General features: G+C 42.6%; 1 protein-coding gene across 2 annotated transcripts in view; it reads left to right on the top strand.

Moving 5' to 3' along the window:
* The first annotated feature begins 10,395 nt into the window (after positions 1-10,395).
* Positions 10,396-24,972, top strand: part of RASGEF1B (RasGEF domain family member 1B) — a 37,891-nt gene continuing 23,314 nt past the window's right edge. The window contains exons 1-4 of one of the 2 annotated variants that reach the window (XM_055434568.2): positions 10,396-10,537; positions 11,110-11,155; positions 22,831-23,013; positions 24,680-24,802. In XM_055434568.2, the coding sequence (XP_055290543.1) occupies positions 22,837-23,013; positions 24,680-24,802 (300 nt within the window). In that variant the 5' untranslated portion in view covers positions 10,396-10,537; positions 11,110-11,155; positions 22,831-22,836. The remainder of the gene's footprint in view (positions 10,538-11,109; positions 11,156-22,830; positions 23,014-24,679; positions 24,803-24,972) is intronic. The other variant, XM_055434567.2, reaches the window with a different exon arrangement.

Below are 24,972 nucleotides of genomic sequence, written 5' to 3'. Positions count from 1 at the left end.
CACCTCATGCGACGAGTTGACTCACTGGAAAAGACTCTGATGCTGGGAAAGGTTGGGGGCGGGAGGAGAAGGGGACGACGGAGAATGAGATGGCTGGATGGCATCACCGACTCTGTGGACATGAGTTTGAGTGTACTCCGGGAGTTGGTGATGGACAGGGAGGCCTGGCGTGCTGTGATTCATGGGGTCGCGGAGAGTCGGACACGACTGAGCGACTGAACTGAACTGAACTGATAAAGGAAAAATAATATTTTTGCCTTCCTGTAGTTCTTATCTGGTATAAATGAAAATATGGTAACTTTTACATCTTCTTAGGGCCTTATACTGCAAGGAGATCCAACCAGTCCATTCTAAAGGAGATCAATCCTGGATGTTCATTGGAGGGTCTGATGCTAAAGCTGAAACTGCAATACTTTGGCCACCTCATGCGACGAGTTGACTCACTGGAAAAGACTCTGATGCTGGGAAAGGTTGGGGGTGGGAGGAGAAGGGGACGACGGAGAATGAGATGGCTGGATGGCATCACCGACTCTGTGGACATGAGTTTGAGTGAACTCTGGGAGTTGGTGATGGACAGGGAGGCCTGGCGTGCTGTAATTCATGGGGTTGCGGAGAGTCGGACACGACTGAGCGACTGAACTGAACTGAACTGAGGGCACTTTGAAAACCTACTATGAAAACCTACCTACTTTGTGGAATTTTCCATGCAGTTGTGACATTCCTCTCTACAACTTTAAAATCCAGTAGACAAACAGTCACAATTTGTCACCTAGAAGATCACCTAGATGTGTGGAAGAGACTTCCCTAAAGTTACCTTTTCTAGTCAATTCCCTTTTACTTAGTGGTAACTTCTTAGCAAATCTAAATGAATGGATCTCTATAGTATTTTTAGTGATCCCAGGAAAGGAAAATATATGCCTCTGTAATAATCACCATTAGAACTGAGTGACCTTCACGAACTCAGTATTCTCCCTAAATGAGACAGTGCTGTGAAAGAACATTGTAAATGATAACAGTTGTTAGGAATTATTGAGGAGACCATTCCAAGGCTGACCCAATCATGTGTTTCATTGCAAAAATTCCTCCCAAGTGGCAGGGTTCATTTTATAGTTATGAAGGGCCAGGGGCTCAGAATCTTGAATATCTAAATTTTCAAGTCCTGTGCTCACCATCCTCCCTTCAGGTTCCAGGAAAAGGTAGGAATAGAGGTCAATGTCAAACACATACACATTTTATTACTGTGACATTCCAACATGGCCCCCTCATAGGCTAGGAGGGCCCATGGGCAGAATTCATTTTATTCAGGCTAGAATGAGGAAGAGGCCATGAAACCCAAGCGTGCCAAGCAGCTTCCTTCCCTGTTTGACTCTAGGCTCTCAGATGAGGAAAGGGAAGTCAGGGGAAATCATGCTAAAAAGCAGGGGAACATAAGGGTTTCTTGGTAAGGTCTAGAGCCAGGCTGGTCTAATTGACCTGATCAACATCTCATCATAACATTATAGCCACATGAGAGGGAGAGTACAGAGAGGATCCCAGTAAATCAGACCTCTGGTTCCAAAATGTCCTTGTCTCTACTGAGCCACACCACTGTAGTATTTCATCCTCCCTTTGTGAAAAGGGTGCAGTATGGGGGGAATCTTGTGGTTTTCTTTCCTCTGTCTTTCTTTAAACTGATTCTCATGCAAAAGCAATCACTTTTCCTGCCCTTTTATATAAAATAACGGTATCTGTGCAGTACCTAGGTATTATAGAGTTTGGTTTCTTTTTATCTGTTGATTTTGCGTATTCCAGAGAAGCTGTGATTAGTTCAGACAAAGGACGAATTAACCAGCTACAAACTTATACTAACATACCTTGCTTCAGTTCAGTTCAGTTCAGTTCAGTTGCTCAGTCGTGTCCGACTCTCTGCGACCCCATGAATCACAGCATGCCAGGCCTCCCTATCCATCACCAACTCCCGGAGTTCACTGAAACTCATGTCCACAGAGTCGGTGATGCCATCCAGCCATCTCATTCTCGGTCGTCCCCTTCTCCCGCCCCCAACCTTTCCCAGCATCAGAGTCTTTTCCAGTGAGTCAACTCGTCGCATGAGGTGGCCAAAGTATTGCAGTTTCAGCTTTAGCATCAGTCCTTCCAATGAACACCCAGGATCGATTGGTTTCTTTTTATCTGTTGATTTTGCGTATTCCAGAGAAGCTGCAATTAGTTCAGACAAAGGATGAATTAACCAGCTACAAACTTATACTAACATACCTTGCTTAGGAACTGTTTAATGATTTTTCTCAAAATTGCATCTGGTCATTCTTCCTGTTTCTGCTTTCTGAAATTCTTGTAATCTTCTGTCAAAATATACGTGAGGCAGTGTACATCATACTTATAAAACATGGGTTTGTCTTCCTTGGCTTTGAAAGTGAGAAGGCTGAGGATGTGGTCTAGACTGGCTGTTGATAAGCAGTGTGACCTATGCCTTTGTTTCCTGCCATTTATAAACTGGGGCTAAGATTCCATATCCTTGGACTCTTCATCTTCATATTTCAGAGTGACACTAAGAAGCTAAGTGAAAGAGAATATGTGGAAGTGTTCTGGAGAGTTACTTGGCCATTTCACAAGGCCCTGTAAGATCCAGAGAGAGGGAATTCAGTACCAAAAAAAAAGGCTGCTGTTCTATTGGGAGCACTGTTGTTCAGTCACTAAATCATGTCCAACTCTTTGTGACCCATGAACTGCAGCATGCCAGGCTTCGCTGTCCTTCAGCACCTCCTGGAGGTGCTCAAACTCATGCCCATTGAGTTGGTGATGCCATCCAACCATCTCATCCTCTGTCATCCCCTTCTCCTCCTGCCTTCAATCTTTCCCAGTATCAGGGTCTTTTCCAATGAATCAGCTCTTTGCATCAGGTGGACAAAGTATTGGAGCTTCAGCTTCAGCATCAGTCCTTCCGATGAATATTCAGGACTGATTTCCTTTAGGATGGACTGGTTTGATCTCCTTGCAGTCCAAGGGACTCTCAAGAGTCTTCTCTCCAGCACCACAACTCAAAAGCATCAATTCTTTGGAACTCAGCCCTTTTTATGGTCCAGCTCTCACATCCATACATGACTACTGGAAAAACTATAGCTTTGACTAGACAGACCTTTGTTACTGTTTTTCTTGTGCTGAAGCCTTGGTCCATTCCTTTATACTTCTCCCTATTTAGTTCTATTTGGTGTTCTGGAGCCTTATTCCTCTTTGATATGATGTGCTCTAAGCATTTGAAGGCAGTTATTTGTGAGATTTTCATTTAAATTTCTTGTGTCTTAAGAAAATCATAAGGCACAAATGATGATATTTAACTTGTGTCTGAGACAAGCGATAAATGTTGCTTTGCAAGGAAAAGAACTGGTCTCTGGTTTATCTACATATATCTACCAGTTTTAAGAGCAATGAAAAAGCCAGACTCCAGTTTAATTTATATACACATAGCTACTCACAGAAATATCTTGGACATGTGAAATGACCAAGAAATAGAGGATTTTTTTTTCAGATATTATTTCAAAAATCTTGGAGTAATTATATGCATTCTGTAGAGTGGATTGGAACATTGGAATCAGAGAGATTTAATTCATGGCTTCTCCATTTGAATGTTCTTGGTAGTTATTTACCTTCTTAAGCCTTAATTCCTTATCTCATAAATGGAGAAAACAGTACCTATATCTCAGAGTTTTGGTGAGGACAAACGATCATGGGAACAAATATGAAAGTGAAAGTGTTAGTCGCTCAGTCCACAAAACGAATATGATGAAATACTCAACAGCGAGTAAACGAAAGGAACAACATCAACGTATGTCAACATGGATGGATAGATGATCAGAACTTAGAAAAAACCGCGAGAAAGTCAATGAGATGGATTGCACAATAATGTTTAGGTAAATAAACTCTTGTGGTGCTCACACAAAATATATGTCATCATTCATGAAAGGCAGATCAAAACATCCGCACCACATCTGTGAGAAGGAGTAAGTGGCTTTGGGTGGGAAGTAGGGTCTTAGATGGGAAATGAAAGAGAGTGAAATAAAAGGAGGAATATGGGACATGAATCAGTCGTGACGACTGTTCTAATTTTGTGAGCTTCAGGTCCAAAGGGAAGGGAAAGAAAAATAATGTTCAGTACAGGGCTGGCCACATAGCAGAAGCTCAGGCTGTTTTTATTACCCAAGTGAGGTCCTACTCAGCAGGGGTTTATTTGCATCAATTTGACCAACAGTATGCTACTGGAGATCAGTAGAGAAATACCTCTAGAAGGAATAAAGGGATGGACCAAAAGCAAAACCAATACCCAGCTGTGGATGTGACCGGTGATAGAAGCAAGGTCCGGTGCTATAAAGAGCAATATTGCATAGGAACCTGGAATGTTAGGTCCATGAATCAAGGCAAATTAGAAGTGGTCAAACCGGAGATGGCAAGAGTGAACATAGACATTCTAGGAATCAGTGAATTAAAATGGACTGGAATGGGTGAATTTAACTCAGATGACCATTGTATCTACTACTGTGGGCAGGAATCCCTTAGAAGAAATGGAGTAGCCATCATGGTCAACAAAAGAGTCTGAAATGCAGTACTTGGATGCAATCTTAAAAATGACAGAATGATTTCTGTTCATTTCCAAGGCAAACCATTCAATATTACAGTAATCCAGGCCTATGCCCCAACCAGTAACGCTGAAGAAGCCGAAGTTAAACGGTTCTGTGATGACCTACAAGACCTTTTGGAACTAACACCCAAAAAAGATGTCCTTTTCATTATAGGGGACTGGAATGCAAAAGTAGGAAGTCAAGAAACACCTGGAGTAACAGGCAAATTTGGCCTTGGAGCACGGAATGAAGCAGGGCAAAGGCTAATAGAGTTTTGTCAAGAGAACGCACTGGTCATAGCAAACACCCTCTTCCAACAACACAAGAGAAGACTCTACACATGGACATCACCAGATGGTCAACACTGAAATCAGATTGATTATATTCTTTGCAGCCAAAGATGGAGAAGCTGTATACAGTTAGCAAAAACAAGACCAGGAGCTGACTGTGGCTCAGATCATGAACTCCTTATTGCCAAATTCAGACTTAAATTGAAGAAAGTAGGAAAAACCACTAGACCATTCAGGTATGACCTAAATCAAATCCCTTATGATTATACAGTGGAAGTGAGAAATAGATTTAAGGGACTAGATCTGATTGATAGAGTGCCTGATGAACTCTGGACGGAGGTTCGTGACATTGTACAGGAGACAGGGACCAAGACAATCCCCATGGAAAAGAAATGCAAAAAAGCAAAATGGCTGTCTGAGGAGGCCTTACAAATAGCTGTGAAAAGAAGAGAAGCGAAAAGCAAAGGAGAAAAGGAAAGATGTAAGCATCTGAATGCAGAGTTCCAAAGAATAGCAAGGAGAGATAAGAAATTGATCCTCAGTGATCAATGCAAAGAAACAGAGGAAAACAACAGAATAGGAAAAACAAGAGATCTCTTCAAGAAAATTAGAGATTCCAAGGGAACATTTCATGCAAAGATGGGCTCGATAAAAGACAGAAATGGTATGGACCTAACAGAAGCAGAAGATATTAAGAAGAGGTGGCAAGAATACACAGAAGAACTATACAAAAAACATCTTCACAACCAAGATAGTCATGATAACGTGATCACTGACCTAGAGCCAGACATCTTGGAATGTGAAGTCAAGTGGGCCTTAGAAAGCATCACTAGGAACAAAGCTAGTGGAGGTGATGGAATTCCAGTTGAGCTATTTCAAATCTTGAAAGATGATGCTGTGAAAGTGCTGCACTCAATATGCCAGGAAATTTGGAAAACTCAGCAGTGGCCACAGGACTGGAAAAGGTCAGTCTTCATTCCAATCCCAAAGAAAGGCAATGCCAAAGAATGCTCAAACTACTGGACATTTGCACTCATCTCACACGCTAGTAAAGTCATGCTCAAAATTCTCCAAGCCAGGCTTTAGCAATATGTGAACCGTGAACTCCCAGATGTTCAAGCAGGTTTTAGAAAAGGCAGAGGCACCAGAGATCAAATTGCCAACATCCACTGGATCATGGAGAAAGCAAGAGAGTTCCAGAAAAACATCTATTTCTGCTTCATTGACTATGCCAAAGCCTTTGATTGTGTGGATCACAGTAAACTGTGGAACATTCTGAAAGAGATGGGAATCCCAGACCACCTGACCTGCCTCTTGAGAATCCTGTATGCAGGTCAGGAAGCAACAGTCAGAACTGGACATGGAGCAACAGACTGGTTCCAAATAGGAAAAGGAGTACGTCAAGGTTGTATATTGTCACCTTGCTTATTTAACTTATATGCAGAGTACATCATGAGGAACGCTGGGCTGGAAGAAGCACAAGCTGGAATCAAGATTGCTGGGAGAAATATCAATAACCTCAGATATGCAGATGACACTACCCTTATGGCAGAAAGTGAAGAGGAACTCAAAAGCCTCTTGATGAAAGTGAAAGAGGAGAGTGAAAAGGTTGGCTTGAAGCTCAACATTCAGAAAACAAAGATCATGGCATCTGGCCCCATCACTTCATGGGAAATAGATGGGAAAACAGTGGAAACAGTGTCAGACTTTATTTTTTTGGGCTCCAAAATCACTGCAGATGCTGATTGCAGCCATGAAATTAAAAGACGCTTACTCCTTGGAAGGAAAGTTATGACCAACCTTGATAGTATATTAAAAAGCAGAGACATTACTTTGCCAACAAAGGTCTGTCTAGTCAAGGCAATGGTTTTTCCCGTGGTCATGTATGGATGTGAGAGTTGGACTGTGAAGAAAGCTGATCGCTGAAGAATTGATGCTTTTGAACTGTGGTGTTGGAGAAGATTCTTGAGAGTCCCTTGTACTGCAAGGAGATCCAACCAGTCTATTCTAAAGGAGATCAATACTGGGTGTTCATTGGAAGGCCTGATGCTAAAGCTGAAACTGCAATACTTTGGCCACCTCATGCGACGAGTTGACTCACTGGAAAAGACTCTGATGCTGGGAAAGGTTGGGGGCGGGAGGAGAAGGGGACGACCGAGAATGAGATGGCTGGATGGCATCACCGACTCTGTGGACATGAGTTTGAGTGAACTCTGGGAGTTGGTGATGGACAGGGAGGCCTGGCGTGCTGTGATTCATGGGGTTGCAGAGAGTCGGACACGACTGAGCCACTGAACTGAACTGACCAACATCACTGAGCTCACCAACATGTCACAGACAAGAACTGAGCCAGTGGAGTCCAAAGACCAGAAAGAAGCTATGATAAGTAAAGGATGGGAAGAATATCTTTTCATGATAAAAAATAATTAAATACACACTCATAAAAGCTATTATTTACCATTTGCTAGGCATTCATTCATTCAACCACCATGTAGATCATGAGTGTTTATTGTGTGTTGGATACTGTTCTAGACATTAGAAACAGCAGAAAGACCACAACTAAAACAACAAACCACAAACTTGGCTCTTATGGAACTTATATTCTAATGAAAGGAGGGAGGCAAATGCTAATAATTAAAATAGACAGTATGTTAAATGGTAAAAAGTGCTATGGAGGAAACAACAAAACAGAGAAGGATGAGATGGATTGAGGCAGGGGGTGATTACAGTTTTAAATAAGGAGGTCAGGGGACTTCCCTGGTGGTGCAGTGGCTAAGACTCCACTCTCCCAATGCAAGGGGCCCGGATTTGATTCCTGGTCAGGGAACTAGATTCCACATGGTGCAAATAAGATCCCACATACTGCAGCTCAAGATCCTGCATGCCACAAATAAGACCTGGCATGGTGTGTATGTGTGCTCAGTCGGGTTCACTCTTTGCGACACCATGGTCTGTAGCCCATTAGGCTTCTCTGTTCGTGGGATTTTCCAGGCAAGAATACTGGAGTGGGTTGCACTCCCTTCTCCAGGAGATCTTCCCCACCCAGAGGTCAAACTCATGTCTCTAGTGTCTCCTGCATTGGCAGGCGGATTCTTTACCACTAGCGCCACCTGGGAAGCATTAAATAAATACTAAAATGAATTTAAAAAATAATAAGGAGGTCAGAGGAGGCTTCTCCAAGGGATACTTTTCCAAGCTTACTTTATGTGTTATATCTTTTCATCTTGTTCCATGAATAATTTGCTTTTATAAAGCATGACTGCTGTTTTTCAGATGAGTCAGCTGGGCCTCAAGAATCCTTCCTTGCCTTTTCTAAAGTTTGATCACTGGTTAAGAGACAGAGGATTAGATTTTGAGCCACCTAACTCTCAAGCATTCTCCTTATGTTTTACTCTCACACAGAGAGCTGGAAGGGGCCCTGGGGGTTGAACCAGAATGGGGAGCAGGAATGTGGTTTGGAAAAGCACCAAATCAATAGTATCATAGTATCTATTATATATTTTTGAGATATTAAAACAAACATCTTTTATCTGGATGGAAGAAAGAAAAACTGCAGAATGTAAAACTGGGCAAATCTTTTGGGCTGGTGGGCATATCTGGAGGCTACTACAAAGGATGTCAAACATTTCCATTAAGAAATCATGATTTACTCCAACTCTTGTTTATTGCTACAGAAGCAGGAACCTCAGGATTGGAAATGACTTGCCCAACCTCTTATGGCTTGTTTGCTGCAGAATCAGGGTGGAAAACTGAGCTCGAAAGACTAGCCAACCAGCACAACCACAACAGGGCTGGGCCACCCAAGCCCGGTGCTTTACTCTGAAGAGCTGGCTGGCCATGCCAAGCTGTCTTGGCATTATGGCTCCTTCTTTAAACTGTAGAGAAGCTCAGATAAGTGAGAGTGGCTTCCTGAGTCACGGGGCAGGGTGGAGGGGAGTGGGGGTGTGGGGGTGTGGAGAAGACCCATTTGTAGAAGAGAAGGATGGAGTATAATTAGTGAAAGAGAAGCGCCAGAAGGCACCAGTGAAGAAGCTGAGGGGAGGGATGAGCTAAGCATAGGCAAGGTGAACTTCAAGAGCACTGTTTCTATCCCAGCAAGGAGGAGGGAGGTAGGGAAGATGGCACAGAGACAAAAAAGTTCCTCTATCTCAGTAATCCTAATTATAGTTCCTATAGGCCAGGTATGAATAATGTTGTTTTATCCATGGGAAAACGGAAGCTCAGAAAAGCTGCTTTACTTATCCAAGGTCACATAGCAGGCAAGAGAGTCTGTTGATGTGTATGTGTGTATTTTTTTTTTAACTTTTTATATTGTATTGGAGCATATAGCCAATTGGGTTTCCCTGGTGGCTCAGATTGTAAAGTATCCACCTGCAGTCAAGACCTGGGTTTGATCCCTGGGTTAGGAATATGTCCTGGAAAAGGGAATGGCTACCCACTCTACTACTCTGACCTGGAGAATTTCATGGACAGAGGAGCCTGGCAGGCTACAGTCCATGGGGTGGCAAAGAGTAGCCAGGACTGAGCTACTTTCACTTCACTTCACTTCATATAGCCAATTAACAATGTTGTGATAGTTTCAGGTAGACAGCAAAGGGACTCAGCCATACATACACATGTATCCTCCTGACGCTTTAAAATTTTGTTCTTTTCTTGCATCTCTTCCTTCCAGTATTTTTCATCTTTTCTTCCCTCCAGCCTCTTTTTCTTCATACAAGGTGAAGTACTGGGGGTTTTACCTCTCTTTCTAAAAGAGTTATCAAGTATCCAATGATAAAGTATGAGGTTACCATGACAGCAAGACATTTACTGAGGTCAGGCCACCCCTTTGCCTCCAGAATCTTACTTCACAGCACAGTTCCGTTTCATTGTGGCACCTGTAACAGACTCAATTATACGTTTTGTTCAGGTGACAGTTTTCTTAATGTTTGTCCTCCTCTAGCTTCATAATGGCAGGGAGTGTGCCCCCAGCGTTTGGCACAACCCTAGCACTCAGGCTTTCCGTAAATATTTGCTGAGCGAATGTTCCTGTGGTTTCTCCCCGCTCTCTTCTGAAAGTTACACGGACAGTAACCTCTAGCTCATAATTATGTTAATAGAGACGGTATAACAAGTCGGGCCGGTATTTACAGGTAGCACCCAAGTAAACGAACACACACAGGCACACACATGACTGCACAAACAGCCCCCGGCAGGTGCACTTGGGAGGAAGCGCGCGCCGACCAAGCGAGCCGAACCAGCGTTGGTCCACACCGCCGCGCCGGGCTCCGCCGGCCTCCGCGGCGTGGGAGGGCACCGAGGCCACCTCGCTGCTGGAGTCCCGGGCCCCTGGGGACGCGTGGGCGGGTCCCGGGCGCCGGGGGCGGGGCGGCGTGGGCGGGCATCTACGCCGTGATTGGCCCGTGGGGACGGGCGCGGGGCGGGGCTGACGGCGGGGGCGGGCCTTCGGAGCCAAGTGGGTGTGCGCCCGGGCCGCGGCCGTAGTTTCAGTATAAACAAGGCACCGGACTGGCTGGACGGAGTTGGGTTTCTTAATTCCCCCCATCTTCCCGCGCGCTTTCGCGCCCTGTCCTTTGGTTGCGGTGGTGGGCACACGGAAAACAGTCGGGAAGCCGAGGACGCGGGGTCCATCTGCAGGTGAGCTGTTCCCCGATCAGTAGTTTTCTCGGGAGAAACCAGAGCCCGGCTGCGGGAACGCGCGACCCTGCTGCGCGCTGCCCTCTCCCAGGCTGTCGGACTCGCTCCGGCTGTCGGCGGGAGAGCAGGGCGAGCGAGCGCCCCTGGTGCAGAGCGTTCCGCGAAAGCGAGCGGAGTGGGGAGTTCTCCTGCCTGGCCGCCGAGGGCGTCTGGGGCCACCCTGGGAGCCAACAGGTGCGGGACCCCAGCCGATGGCATCCACAGCAAGATGCCTTGCTTCTCTCCGCCGGATCCCACAGCCAGGCCTTCTGTCTCGAGATCTTGGTACAGTTTTTGAGGATCTGTCTGAGTCCTAGTCGCTGTTCATCCTTTCTTCATCCTCCTCTCCCTTCTTAGGTTGTTTCCTTCTACTTTTTGGCTAGTTTTCGTGCGTGGGTGGGGGGGGGGAGGGGTGCTGTCTATTTTTGGTGTCGGAGCCTTAAAATCTAAGGTCTGACTCTTAGAAGAGATAAGGGAACAGAAGTCATGTGCTCACCACTGACACGGTGATATTCTTTAATTCCTCCGTTTAGCTGGCTGCTTGGGACACAGGGTCCCCTTGCTCTTGCCTGAGCTCAGGTGAGTCGTCTCGGGTCACCTGGCTGGGAGATAGTAATCTGAACTGTGGGTACCTGGGAGCCTCGCGGGCTGCTGGCGGGAGGGAGGCTCCTTTCTTGGGGAACCGTGGAAACTTCAGTGCTGTTCCTGAGAAAAAGCGGAACAGGGGGGCTGGAGGGTACGTAGGTGTGTCTGTCTGTCTATGTACCCCTGGAGTATTGATTCCCACCTTACCCCAACGTGATCCGCGCAGGTCAGGCGAGAGCAGCGTAGCGAAGTCCTCTGACAGTGCAGAGTGGCGCAAGTGTACCAAGAGGGCATCTCTAGGGAGCGACCCTCTTTTCTGAGTGGACGGATATGCCCATCTTTGCTAACGAATTCGGTGGGTATAGTGTATATGGATGGATATGCACACAAATTTGTGTACGTGTGTTTGGGTCGAAAGCGTCTCCAAGGAGTCCTTCGTCAGCAGCGCCATGTGACGGTGGTCAGGGACTGCTGGTGCGCATAGATCTATATTTAGACCTCGATGATCTCTGATGGCCTGGGAGGGTCTCTGAACTGGGAGGGTGCATAAAGGGGAAGAGTTCAGGGATCAGGCTTTTGCCCTCTTGATTAATGTCTGGTACAGTCAGACTCAGATGGGGTGAATAATTATTCTTTCCTTCTAAAGACAGCAGCTAGAGCTTAGCATGTGATGGCTGTGTCTTAATTTAAAACATAGAGCATGGTGATAAGCCTAGGCTAAGAAACAAGGAGGTTACAGTTCACCAGAGTATACACCTGATCAGAGATTTGGGAGGAAAACAACTAGTCAGGTGAGGTTTAGAGCAAATGTCGAAGTGACTTCTAAAAGGAAATAAAAATAAAAATGCTTGGCTGTTGAGATTTTCATAACAGATTAAAAAGTGTGGCAGCTTGTGGATCCTGTTATTAATGGTTATTTTATTTGGAGGGGAGGGGGTTGGGCCAGGGAGGACCTGGGGCATTTTTGACAGAAATCAGGGTTCACAGTTGATGCTCTGTTACACCTTTCAGGCAAAAAGTGGAGATGATTAGCTAGTGATTAGCAAGTTTCTTATTGGCATTCTTCTACTACATGTTGGTCAATCCTTTGTTTTCCTAGAGGTGGCAACATTTCTGGCTACTGAGTCTAGTACTTTCCAGTGGTCTAATGGACTATTAAAGTCTTAGAATTTATTTCACCCTTGGTGCATTTTCAGTCTTGCTCTCTTTTATATGCTCCACTAGACACTTAATCTGATGTTTGAGATCATAGGGACTTTTGGAATAGAAAATCATAAACCATTTATATTTATTGTTTTTTAAATTTAATTTATTTTTATCCATATATTAAATATTTAAATATTATTTATCATGATTCACGTTTCTTATGTTATTACTAACACTGCATTCTTACAGTCTAAAATTAGCTACTAGCTAATAAGCTACAGTAGACACACAAAAAAATCAATGGAATAACACCTCTCTAGGAGAAAAAAGAAAAGGTTAAGAAAATTGAAAGGGCAAAGCTAGGTGATGGTCTATGTTGGTAAGGTACCTAATATGGCACAGGAAAAGGTGGGTTCATCTTCATCAATCTCCAGAGGTGGCCTGGAACAATTGGACTTTGGAGGAGCATTCGGATGACCCCAGAGAGAATATCTGCTTGAACAGGAGATGAGGAAATAAGAGTATCCTCCCTTCTTTGGGAGAAAAATCTGGAATCTCTAACACAGGGACTTAGAATCTTGATTCTGATGCCACAGATAGTAAATGGAAAAGCCATTATTAACATTTTGTGTGGTTGTAAGGAGAAAAATTGTACTATTGAAAATACTGCTTAAGATTGATGAGGTTTTTGTCTTTAGTGGTTGAATTCAGATGTTACCTCCCCTTCACTTGTACTTTTGGGTTTGCAGTTAAATTGATAAAAATTAGATTTGTGCAACCCTCTTATCCTAGAATGACAGGTGTAGCCAAGTGCTGTAGGCAGATTTCTGCCTTGGAAATAGAGACTAGGGTTCTAATCAGTCTGGAGCCCTAACAAGTCACTTCCTCTCTCCCTATGCCTGCAATATTTGTGAAATTGATGAGTTGTCGAACTAGATGATTTATGAGTCTCTTTTAGCTCTGTGTTAGCTGACTTATTTTGCTATACTATCACTTCATTCATTTGCACCATTTATTGGCTGTGGAGGAATGAGGAAGTAATGATCTGTGGTTAGATGTTCAGCTACTTTCTGGGTACACAAAAATGAAGACAGGAAAGTAAAATTTCTTATTGATGAAAATTATGTAGAGATTTATTATTCACCTGAACTGCCTTTTGTTTTTCTCCCACAAGTTTTTTTTAAAATGCTAGTTTTCAAGAAGGCTGAATGAGGAAAATTTTTTGACCTTTTACATTAGTGTTACTATTAAAACCGATCATCTTAAAACCAGTCTTTTGACCAGTCATTTTTTCTTGCTGCTGCTAAGTCACTTCAGTCGTGTCCGACTCTGTGTGACCCCATAGACGGCAGCCCACCAGGCTCCCCTGTCCCTGGGATTCTCCAGGCAAGAACACTGGAGTGGGTTGCCATTTCCTTCTCCAATGTGTAAAAGTGAAAAGTGAAAGTGAAGTCACTCAGTCGTGTCCGACCCTTAGCGACCCCACGGACTGCAGCCTACCAGGCTCCTCCATCCATGGGGTTTTCTAGGCAAGAGTACTGGAGTGGCTTGCCATTGCCTTCTCTGCATTTTTTTTTTTTTCATTATTTTGTTTCAAGGTATGTCTGTCCAGAAGTCATTCAGTTGATTCATATTTTACTAGGAAACCCTGATATGAAAATTCCTGTAACACAGAGAAAGCACAAGTTAGTCTTGTAAGAAAGGAAAGCACTTTATAGACCACTTCTATTTATCTAAAAGGGAAGAATGGCAGGGGTGGCAGATAAGGGTAATTTTTCAAGAACTTGTGGTCAAAAAATTATATTATCCTAGTAGCCATGTTAATAGAAAATTATATTTGTTTACTAAATGTCCTAAATATCAGGTTATTTTCCTACTGAGGTAAATTGGGCTTAGAAACATAAACCCTTTTAGTTAAGGTTGCTTCCCCATTTAATATTCTGTAATTTGACTTGAAATCTATCATGTGTAAATGATGATTCCACTACTTATCTCTGTGCTGTTCATTATCATAGCCAGTGCTGTTCAGTAACTAGCCACATGGGGATAGATGAACTTAAGTTTAACTAAATTAAACAAAACAAAAAAATTGGACGAGTCATGTTTTAGGTGCTCAGTAGCTATGTGCGTAAGTGGCTGATGTATTGGCCAGAAAAAGAACGTTTCAAATATCTCAGCAAGTTCTTTTTGAAAGCCCTTAATTAGATGATGATGATTTTGATTATCCAGAAGATCATTTTTATTCCTCTGGGAAAATGACAATTAATTCTCATCATAAACAGCACCCAAGACATAAGGAAATAAGACTGACTGGCCTTGTATGTTTGCAACTGTACATCATGAGCAATGCCACCTTCCAAAGTTCAGTAATTTGCCACAATTACAAATGCTAATTTCTCAAAAAATTTTCCCCAAAACTGCAATTGGCCTTTTCCTTTTCTAAACCAGCACCTACTGTTTCTGCAAGAATGCACCAACGCTTTCAATGACAAGGAACGTGGAGCCATCTACTGTTAAGTTTAGGAACTGCATGGAAGTTGTAGATGAAAAACAGTGCAGGAAGAATATCAACATGCACGCTGCTCATTTCCTACAAAAAAAAAATAGTAAAGATTTATCTCATAGAAAGGTTTTAAATGATTCTCCAGGCCTATTTATAGTTTCCGTGTACTGAATTGTTGTTTTGTGTCTTGATAAACTGCTAACAAGATATTCCCAAGTCAAAAGATGACAAATTTTAGCTTTGTTTTTCTTCCAGGGAGACCAAAGATAGTAATTATTTGAGTCAGAATACTTTTCCTTCGTTTTTTTTTTTTTTTTTAAAAGGTAGCATCTAGGACAAATGAAGCAAAATGCAAATTCATTTTTTATCTGGAAGCCTATTTCATCCTTATAGAGAGAAATAGGACCTTCTTTCCTCAGAAATACTGATTATTTTCCCTTGACTGTGAGATCTCCTAAGCATTTGAGACTCAGTTCCAAAGAATGTACTTATCTGGGAGTTACTTACTTTTTGTTCTCGTGCCAAAGAGGTGAGTCAATTCTTACTTGTCTACTCTGTATTGTTTGTAGTCTCAACACAATACCTCTTTTTTCAAGGAGGTCAGCAAAGGTGTAGCTTTTCTAGCATCCAGAGATGCTGCTAGGAAGAAATGAGAAGATAATCTTTGAGACGTTTTCAAGCTCAAAATAAGCATGTTTTAGATAGTGTTGGAAACTTGATTTTACTTTCTTCCAACTCAGATCCATAATTAGAGAAACACTGTCTGAGCCTACTGTTGGCTGTTGTCTTCTGAGATTCCGCAGTGCCTGAAGGAGGATAAAAGTACTTGAGATCCCAGCTGGAGTCAAGCTGAAATATGTGAACTCTTTTTTCATTCCCATCTCTGGAACCTCAAGTGAGAATGGAAAGTGGTGGCCTCTCACCAAAGGGCAAAGTTCCTCTGGAATCTAGATGGGAATTTGGGGACCAGTCATTCCCGGATCTTAAATTAAGCCCCTCCTTACTAAGCAAATATGGTTTCGAAGTTCAACTGTGATAGAGTGGCTGTCCTCTACCTCACTGGGACACATGCCCAGCATTTTTTAACAGAAGCAAAAGGATAACAATCAATATAAAGGCATTAGGTTTATTAAATATCTCACCAAGGCGCTCTGTGATGAAATAGGGATTGAAATACACCTCTTTTTTTTTCTTGCACTCCTACCCTTTGAGATCTCATTCTCCTGTGTGTAAATGAAATGCTGACTTGACATCTTGGCAGAGATTTACAAAACACCTAAAGCAGATGTTGAAGGATGGCCTTTGATTTAGTTCCCACACCCGTCTTTTCCTGGCCCTCTTTTCCAATTTGCATTGTCACCTGAAACCACCTTAGCCTCATGCACCTGCCTCCCCGTAAATAACCTTGTGCAAAAGCAGTCGCTGATTCAAACACAGTCTGCTGTTTCGAGAAAAGGCAGCTTTTCATCTGGTGCCTTAGTTGGTTTGAAACCATTAGGCATGCCTTTCAAATCCATTCATCCCTTAAATCACCCACAGCCTGCTTCCTTGCTGCTGGATCAATGTCACGCTGAACTCTGGCAGGGTCCTTGAAAGAACATGATATATCTTTGTGACTGAATTAGCTGCTCCTGTGAGATATCTTGTCTGTCAACCAACTTTCCAGGTTCCCAAATTCATTTTAAGAAAGAGCATTCATCTTGTATACCTGGGTTGGGTATTGCTTACTTCCCCTTGGGAAGTTTCCCAGAAGAACCTGTAATCTGTATGCTAATTCTGGCAACTCAAAGGTTTCTTTTGTCCTGGGTCATTGTTTTAAAAACCAAATTCATTTCCCACTGTCTCATTGCCTTCTCTCCATTCCAAAGTCCTCAATTTGTGGAGGATGTGGGAGGGGGGTGGTGGGAAGGCCTATTTAATTATCTCTACCCCCAAAAAAAGAAGTGTCTTTTTCATTCTCTTTAACTCCATTGGATCAGTACTACCAGGAAAAAAAAAACCACCCAAATATTTATTGCTTTCTAAGGAGCCAGTTTTGAATGTGTTACACCAAGCTTCTCTTCAGAACCACCATGTTCTCCTTCTTTGAGGAAGTGGGTAATAAATACGATCCAAGTTCTGTACAGGCCAGCACACACACTTCCTAATCTGAGATCTGAACTCTCTAAAAATATATGCACATTTGTTGGTTGATTTCTTGCAGAGAAGTTTGTGATCTCCCTAAAAAGCTAAGAGCCACTGGCCAAATAGAATATATTCTGAGTTTTCAGCAACTGGGTTACAAATGAAACTTTGCAAGGCGAGAACTCTTTGTGAGGTCAGCCTGTCTCTTTCGCCTTATCTTCCTGGTAGTAATTTGAATAGAGTCAACAGCTTTTTCAAGCATCTCATATAAATCTCACTTTTTCCAAAGGAGTTAACTGCTTTGAAGTTTGATTTAACCAGCAAATTAAGGACAGTACTTAATTGCCTGGGGGAGGAAATGGCAATTCAGTCCAGTATTCTTGCGTGGAGGATCCCATGGACCGAGGAGCCTTTGGGCACCAGTCCATGAGATCTCAAAGAGTTGGGCAAGGCTGAGCACAGCACAGCACTTAATGCTGTCACTTATTTCAATTTTGAGGAAAAGTGAATTTCTCCTAAACCAGAATTTTTGTTAGCTGGTCCCCACAGCAGGTACATTGGGTTGGGCAAAATTTATACTAAAGAAGGATGGAGAACTTGGTGGGGGACGTGCTAAAGAAGGATGGAGAAGTTAGTGTTGAGATTATGTTGCAAACGATAGAGAAGTTAAGTAAATTGAGAGTTTACAGAACCCAACAGACAGAACATAGTAATTGTGAGAGCTGTAAAGAGAAGGTTTGCTGCAGATAAGAAGCCAGAGCTTCACTGAGATTAAAGAAAATAAATGGAAGCTGTGGGTAGGAACTCCCTTAAACTCAGTCCTTCGTCCACTGGGGTAACGTTAGCAAAGGATTCCTGGAATTAACAGCACCCGGGGCTAAATGCTTCTTTGGATTCTCGTGTCCAGTAATTGGACATTCTGTGGATTTGTTTTCTTAAACAAAAACCAAGCCAATATTTAATCTTCTGAGCCTCCCTATTTAATTCTAGAACTGTAGTAGGTTGAACTAAAGTCTTGGACATCAAGTTTGAGTAATGCTAAATAAACAGTTGTTCCTGATGTGGGTAATAAGAGGAAAGATACTTGAGAGAAAAAAATTCCACTCTGTTTATCTTTGGAAGTATTTAAAAATCCACTACACAAACAGTACTTTCTGTGCCATTCTGCTGACCTTTCCCCTTGTTTAACAAATACATCTATTACACAAGGCAGTTGATCTTTCCAGAACACAGACTGGCCACTTGCTAGAGATTGTCCAGAAATTAGTTATGCCTACTGTGATCTATGAGCTTTCTTTGTGTCATTTTATCTCATCAGATTTTTTTTTTCTGGAAATCTATAAAGTACACACAAGCAAATATTATTGTATTTCATTGAACCTAAGATGTCATCCATTATAAGATGCTCTTTTATATATTGCTAAAAAAATGACTGATGGTTAAATGTGTTTTCTTGTCACTCAACTATCTAATGAATCCCAATTTCAAAGAAACTGAAATACAAAGAAGTGTATATTAGAATCTCTGAAATCTCTGACTAGAGGGGATTATTCTTTGATGGCAAAGGTCAGTATCTTAAATACTTCTGTTGACAGTTTTGCTTTTTAATAAGAGTAATTAATGGCATATCATACATCTTTGGAGCAAGGATTTATGTAGAACTTGTAAAGCATATAAATTACTCTAATAGACTCCAATCTGGGACAGACTGACAGCCTTTTCATTTTATGGGTAAACATTAGAAGTTCAAAGAAGACCATTTGCAGTATAGCATGATGTAGAGTTGTAAATTTTGAACCTGGAATGTGAAGACCTGGGTTTGAAACATGGTATACAAGTTGAATTATCAAGATGGTTTGTGGTCAAATCAATCAGCTGATCAGCAGCAGAACTTTGGGCTAATTAGAAGGCAGAAGGCAACCCGCGACATGGTCTTTTCTTGAATGTGATTTTTAGTAAACTATAACCCCAATTAACTTAACTCAGTTTACCATTCTTTGCTATTTGTAGTATTTTCTTTTGGTACCTTACCTGGTCAAAGAGTTTCCCAGGAACAATGCAAATGCCTTTTGTCATTGCTTTAAAAAATGCTCTAACTTTGCCATAAAAGAAATTGGTAGTTTGTTATTATTTAGAATTTCAGAAGGAGAGAACAAAAGTGGAAATAATTTTCCAGGTGAAGAATATACCTAGGGGTGAGTAAGTGACTCTCCAAAGTTTTCAAGGCTCTTAAGCCCCAGATGAGGGCTTCATACAGTCTGCATCCTTTTCTAGATCTGGATCCTTGTCTACTTTATGGGAGTAAATAATTAAGGCGTACTTTTGGTGCTGATTTTTTTGAAAGGGAATTCTGAGTAATTTGTGACCATTTTGTGGGTTAGAGATTCATGTCGATCAACCGAAGGCCGCAGGGGGGTGTGTGTGTACAAGATGCAAGAAAGTTCCATTGGGCTCACTTGATGCTGTAGCCATGTGACTGTGTGGTCCTAATCTGGTCACTTTACCTCACTGCACAGGGTCTCAGTTTGTGCGTTGTTGGACAGAAGAGAGTGGACCTGACTGTCGTGGCGCTTGGACCTTGGCTTCTTGCATAACTGTTTTGTAGTCATTGCTGATCCCTTAGCACCTAGCTACAGCCTTAGATGCTAATCCCTTAGCATATGTTCCCCACCTAGTTACAGCCTTTGAATCCTTACTCATCGCAGGGCCTCTGGGCAACCACTTCAGATGGATTGCAGTTAGAAAGTGAAATGAAAGCTATTTCCATCTTTGACTAGTTGATTTCCTATGGTCCTTTTGAACTTTTGGCACTTTCTGATTGTCTGAAATTCCCAACTGTTGGCCTGCTGTCTCCCCAAAGCACTTTACTATGATGGTTTCAGTAGCAATGAGTGAGTGGAAAAATCAAGGAAAATTCATGATTCTTGGCAGAAGGGGAAAAAGAAAACCTTCAAGGGCATGATGGAGTGAGTTCCACTTGTCAGCCTTGGATGCCAAGGACACTGTGTGGTTTTAACCATCTAAAGCTTTTTTAAGCCAGAGGCAGGTGACCACATCCAAATGGAAGGTTCCTTCCAGGCTGTAACTTCTAGGTGTTTCTCATCTCAGTCTCTGGTGTCCCAGTTTAAGGACATTTTGACTTTCTCAGGGCAAGGGCAGATGGTCTCTTGTTTTTCTTCCCACCAAGAACAACCCATTTGCAAAGCTGATATTGCATGTGAAACAGACTCACAGAAAACTGGTAGTTTGAAGAGGACAGAAGCATACTTTGTCCGTTGCCTTATAAAATGTTAGCATTGAGTTGTTTATTTAACTGTGATTCTATGTATAAGATCTTACCAACTCAGTGGCGGGCATTTGTGTTAACGTCTACATCTCATTGTTCCTGGTCCCTTGGCCATTATGACCATGTCCTGCCCAAGTGAGAGGGATGGCAGCGATGACTCTGGTGGTTACCAGTCTCCCCAGACAGTGATTCTCAGTCCTTACTTTCTTCCCATTTGTGACTATAGTTTTGGAGTATAGTTGATTTACAATGTTGTGTCAGTTTTAGGTATACAGTAAAAGGATTCAGTTACACATACATATACTGTTGCTGTTCAGTCACTAAATCATGTCTGACTCTTTGCGACCCCATGGACTGCAGCACACCAGCCTTCCCTGTCCTTCCCTGTCTCCCGGAGCTTGCTCAAACTCATATTCATTGAGCTGGTGATGCCATCCAACCATCTCGTCCTCTGTCACCCACTTCTCCTTTTGCCCTCAATCTTTCCCAGCATCAGGGTCTTTTCCGGTGAGTTGGCTCTTCACATCAGGTGGCTCAAGTGTTGAGCTTCAGCAGCAGTCCTTCCAAGAGTATTAAGGGTTGATTTCCTGTAGGATTGACTGGTTTGATCTCCTTGCTGTCCAGGGGACTCGCAAGAGTCTTCTCCAGCACCACAGTTTGAAAGCATCAGTTCTTGTGCTCAGCCTTCTTTATGGTCCAGCTCTCACATCCCTGCGTGACTACCAGAAAAAAAATATTCTTTTTTTAGATTCTTTTCCTTTATAGATTATTACAAGAGATTGAATATATTTCCCTGAGCTATCCAGTAGGTCCTTGTCGTTTATCTATTTTATGTATAGTAATGCATATCAATTCATCCCAGATTCCCAATTTATCCCCACCACCACTCCCGCCACTACTTTGCCCTTTGGTAAACACAGACGTTTGTTTTCTGTGTCTGTGAGTCTTTTTGTTTTGTAAATAAATTCACTTATATCACTTTTTAAGCCTCTGAATATAAGCAGTATCATATGAGGTTTATCTTTCTTTCTCTGTGCTATTTCATTGTGGATGGTTTTATGTTCTCTGTCAGTATTGCTTTATGGATGGGATAGACCACAAAATACTGAAGTTATTATTTTTCTCTTTTTTCGCCGTTTTGAAGCTTCTTTCCCTAAATGCCATTTCACCTGCCAGGGCGGCTTTACAGTGGGTGTTGTTTGTTCCCAGCACCCCACCCCTGGCGGCTCCCTGCCCAGGCACGTGCAGGCGCTGTGATGCTGTGGCCCCCGTGGGAGGGTGGCAGGGGTGGGAATCTGGGGCACACATGCTTGGAGAGGGATGTACAGCCACAGACAGACCCCCGCTCCCCGCCCGCATTGGGTTGCAAATATCTTAAGCCTCCTGAAAAGGAGGATTAGTCCAGGTTGTGTCCTCCTGCAACCTCCAAACATCCTGGGCCTGTCAGTCCAAGCCCTGGAGTTGGTCTTTCCCTCATTATTTGCCTCTGAAACCCTCCATCTCCACAACTTCTGAATGCCTCCATTGTCCAGACAGGCTGCCGGAAACGGGAGTCTGTTCTGGGGCCAGGAGCTCCGTTCCTCGGAATCCAGGTAATAACTTAATAGCCTCTGGCCTACACCAAACACCCTCTTATGAGGCTTTGTGAGCAGGAAAGCACACAGAGGGAGAGGGCGTCCCAGAGCTCCCCGCTCCTCAATCAGGTGCTTTCTCAGCCTATGTGTTTACCGAGCACTGAGGCTTATAGAGCCCTTCACCCCGAAAGAATTTGACATAAAGGGGCAGAAACGAATAGCATCAGACTGCCAGTGAAAGCTGGGGAGTTGGCATTAAATCTCTTTATATATATATATGCATATAAACTTACACAGTGCTTCCCTGGTGGCTCAGTGGTAAAGAATCCGCCTGCAGTGCAGGAGACTCTGGTTTGATCCCTGAGTTGGGAAGATCCACTGGAGAAAGGAATGGCAACCCACTCCAGTATTCTTGCCTGAGAAATCCCATGGACAGAGGAGCCTGGCGGGCTACAGTCCATGGGGTTGCAATCAGACATGACTTAGTGACTAAACAAGAACATAAACACACACACACACAGACACTTTAATTCTAGGCTTCTTTTAGGTTTCAGTTTTTCAGCTTCTGTTTTGGTTATCTCCTAATATGCCCAATGCTAGTCCAATATTTCTTAAGCATTATGTAATTCTTCCCCACCAACTTTGAAGGTGCATGTTTCCACCTTAGGATGGTACTTGACCAGGAGGAGAAAGCAATTTAAAGCTCAACCCCTCTCCCTGCCTTCCTAACCAAATGTGAAGGAGTAAGATCTAAACACAGCAGCCAGAGACTTGACTGTAGGTATAGATTGGAGCCTTTGATCCAAGTATTTCATGGTACTTTATTGGACAAGATTGGTACTCAAAAATATGCATTCATGTGCTGTTCAAAAGCAGTGTACTTCTTGATGGGTTCTGAGATTGTTTCAGACTATAACCTGGGTTAAAAATTGCCTGCTTCTTCATGACTGTGAAAGCCTCATGCCTATTGAAGTTTGCTTTTCTTTGGGACTGCCTATTACTGACACTGTGTTTCTTCCTTTCTTATTCATTTTAGGAAAGCATGCCTCAGACTCCTCCCTTTTCTGCCATGTTTGACAGCAGTGGTTACAACCGAAACCTCTATCAGTCTGCAGATGACAGCTGTGGGGGGTTGTATTACCATGACAACAACCTCCTCTCCGGGTCTCTGGAAGCGCTCATCCAGCACTTGGTACCCAATGTGGATTATTATCCGGATGTAAGTATTCACGTGTTTCTGAAACTTATCCTTGGTATCCAGAAGAAATTACAATAGAGTAGACAGGGACCCTGGATGCTCCAGAATTATATCTGGGTTGCTAAGAATTTTTCTAACAAGAAACTGCATGTTGATTATTGATTGCTTTGAGATCCGGTTGAGCCTGGATACGATAGTTCTGCATATCAGTTTTCTTTTCAGGGTTGGCATCACAGTGTAGATAGTCAGAGACCACCTAAATAACTAACGTTTGACTCATCCCTGTACCATGATCCTTAAATAGAAATGCCAGAGAACCTTGGATGCTCCTCGAATGTTTAGTGCCTTTTTGGTTTCCAAGACCATGACTATGTGGAGAAAGGTGAAGTGACAAAGGGAAGCTTCATAGAAAAGAGAACATGAGTTACATTCAAGATGTAATTCTTTGTAGATTGGACATCAGATAATATGCTTGCTTATGTTTTCCTTTGATCCCTGACATTTGTATAGGTAATGCTTTCTAATTCAGGATATCCATTTATATTTTCTCAGTCTTTAGAGCAATTCCAAGAGACTCAGAGAGGAAAAAATTTGAAATTTGGGATTCAGTTGGCACATGGTCTCACACCCGACGTCAGCAATCAAACCCGGGTTTTCTATTTCTAGAGCAAGTGATGCTTCTTCCCACTTCCTCTGTGCTGTGGCTAACCCCGTTCCTCAACAGCTGCTTGTTGATAAAGATTTCATGAAAATATCCAGACACTGGACTCAAATGCTTTTATAAATATAATAATGACCTTGGTGTGCAAACGATAGTCTGTGCTTGCCACTGGAGTTCACCATAGTGTTTGTTACTGAGTTATCTCTCTCTGTGTGTGATTTGTTACATAGCATTTTCAAATATGTTGCCACACAGGGAAAACTTGTAATCAAAAGTAAAAGGCGTCCCTTGTTCAGCCCTGTAAGTGTTTATGAGCTATAAAAGGGTGCCTCGGGGAGAAAAAACCCATGGAATTTTTCTTTTTATTGGGAGTCTGAAGCTATTAGAACAAATAAGCATTACTTCATTACTGGCTTCTTGGGAGACAGTGTGCTTAAAGAAAAGTATATAGTGTGATACTATGTTTTATCAAATTGCTTAGCCTTTGAGCAAGTAAACAGATGACTTGAACGCCTGTCTTTGAATGTTCTGACAAGCACATAAATGCTCCAGTGTGTAATACTGGACCCACTGGAGAATTCTTGAACTGATGTGGGTTGGGTGGTTTTTGTTTTTTAATTTCCATTGAGTTACCATAATATTTGGACACAGAACAAGATTCTGTAAGGGTGGTGTATGTAAGTTAGATTGATCTCCGTGGGCTGAATTTCATTCTTCTTTGCTGGGCTGAGTTATATGTCCTGATATGCAGGCTCCCAGAGGATAGATGTAAAAATGTGCTGTGAATAATTTAGTAGCTCAATTTATCCTGTACTTCTATTATTTTTAGTATGGATTAAGGGAAAAGATATATCAGAAGGTAAAGGAGAAATCCATCTTGTTTTCCTACTAGTTAGCATCACTTTTGAAACTACAGCATTTTCACTTTGATCAGGAGAACTTGATATATGATGTTTCTTGTGTAGGGAAGATACTAGTTTCAGATGTAGGATCTAATCATGATAACTTTTTTTTCTCTTGCCACAGAGAACGTACATATTTACCTTCCTGTTGAGTTCTCGGTTATTTATGCATCCGTATGAGCTAATGGCCAAAGTTTGCCACTTGTGTGTTGAGCACCAGAGACTCAGTGATCCCAATAGTGATAAGGTAATGATGTATTTTGAACTTTAATTTTTTCTATTGGGTTTGGTAGCTTTATGGCTCAAATCTTATGAAATTGGTCTCCTGAAGTAACCATTGCTTCTCCCTGAGCTGAGGACTATCATGGCTATGCAAAGGGAATGGGGTATGATATAGAGAACAAATATATGTCTAGT

This window comes from Moschus berezovskii, chromosome 5 (genome assembly GCF_049115385.1).
Source record: "Moschus berezovskii isolate FMDL1 chromosome 5, NW_MosBer_1.0, whole genome shotgun sequence".
NCBI classification, from domain to species: domain Eukaryota; kingdom Metazoa; phylum Chordata; class Mammalia; order Artiodactyla; family Moschidae; genus Moschus; species Moschus berezovskii.
Note: the sequence above shows the minus strand (reverse complement) of the source record. Positions and strands in the feature narration are given on the sequence as shown.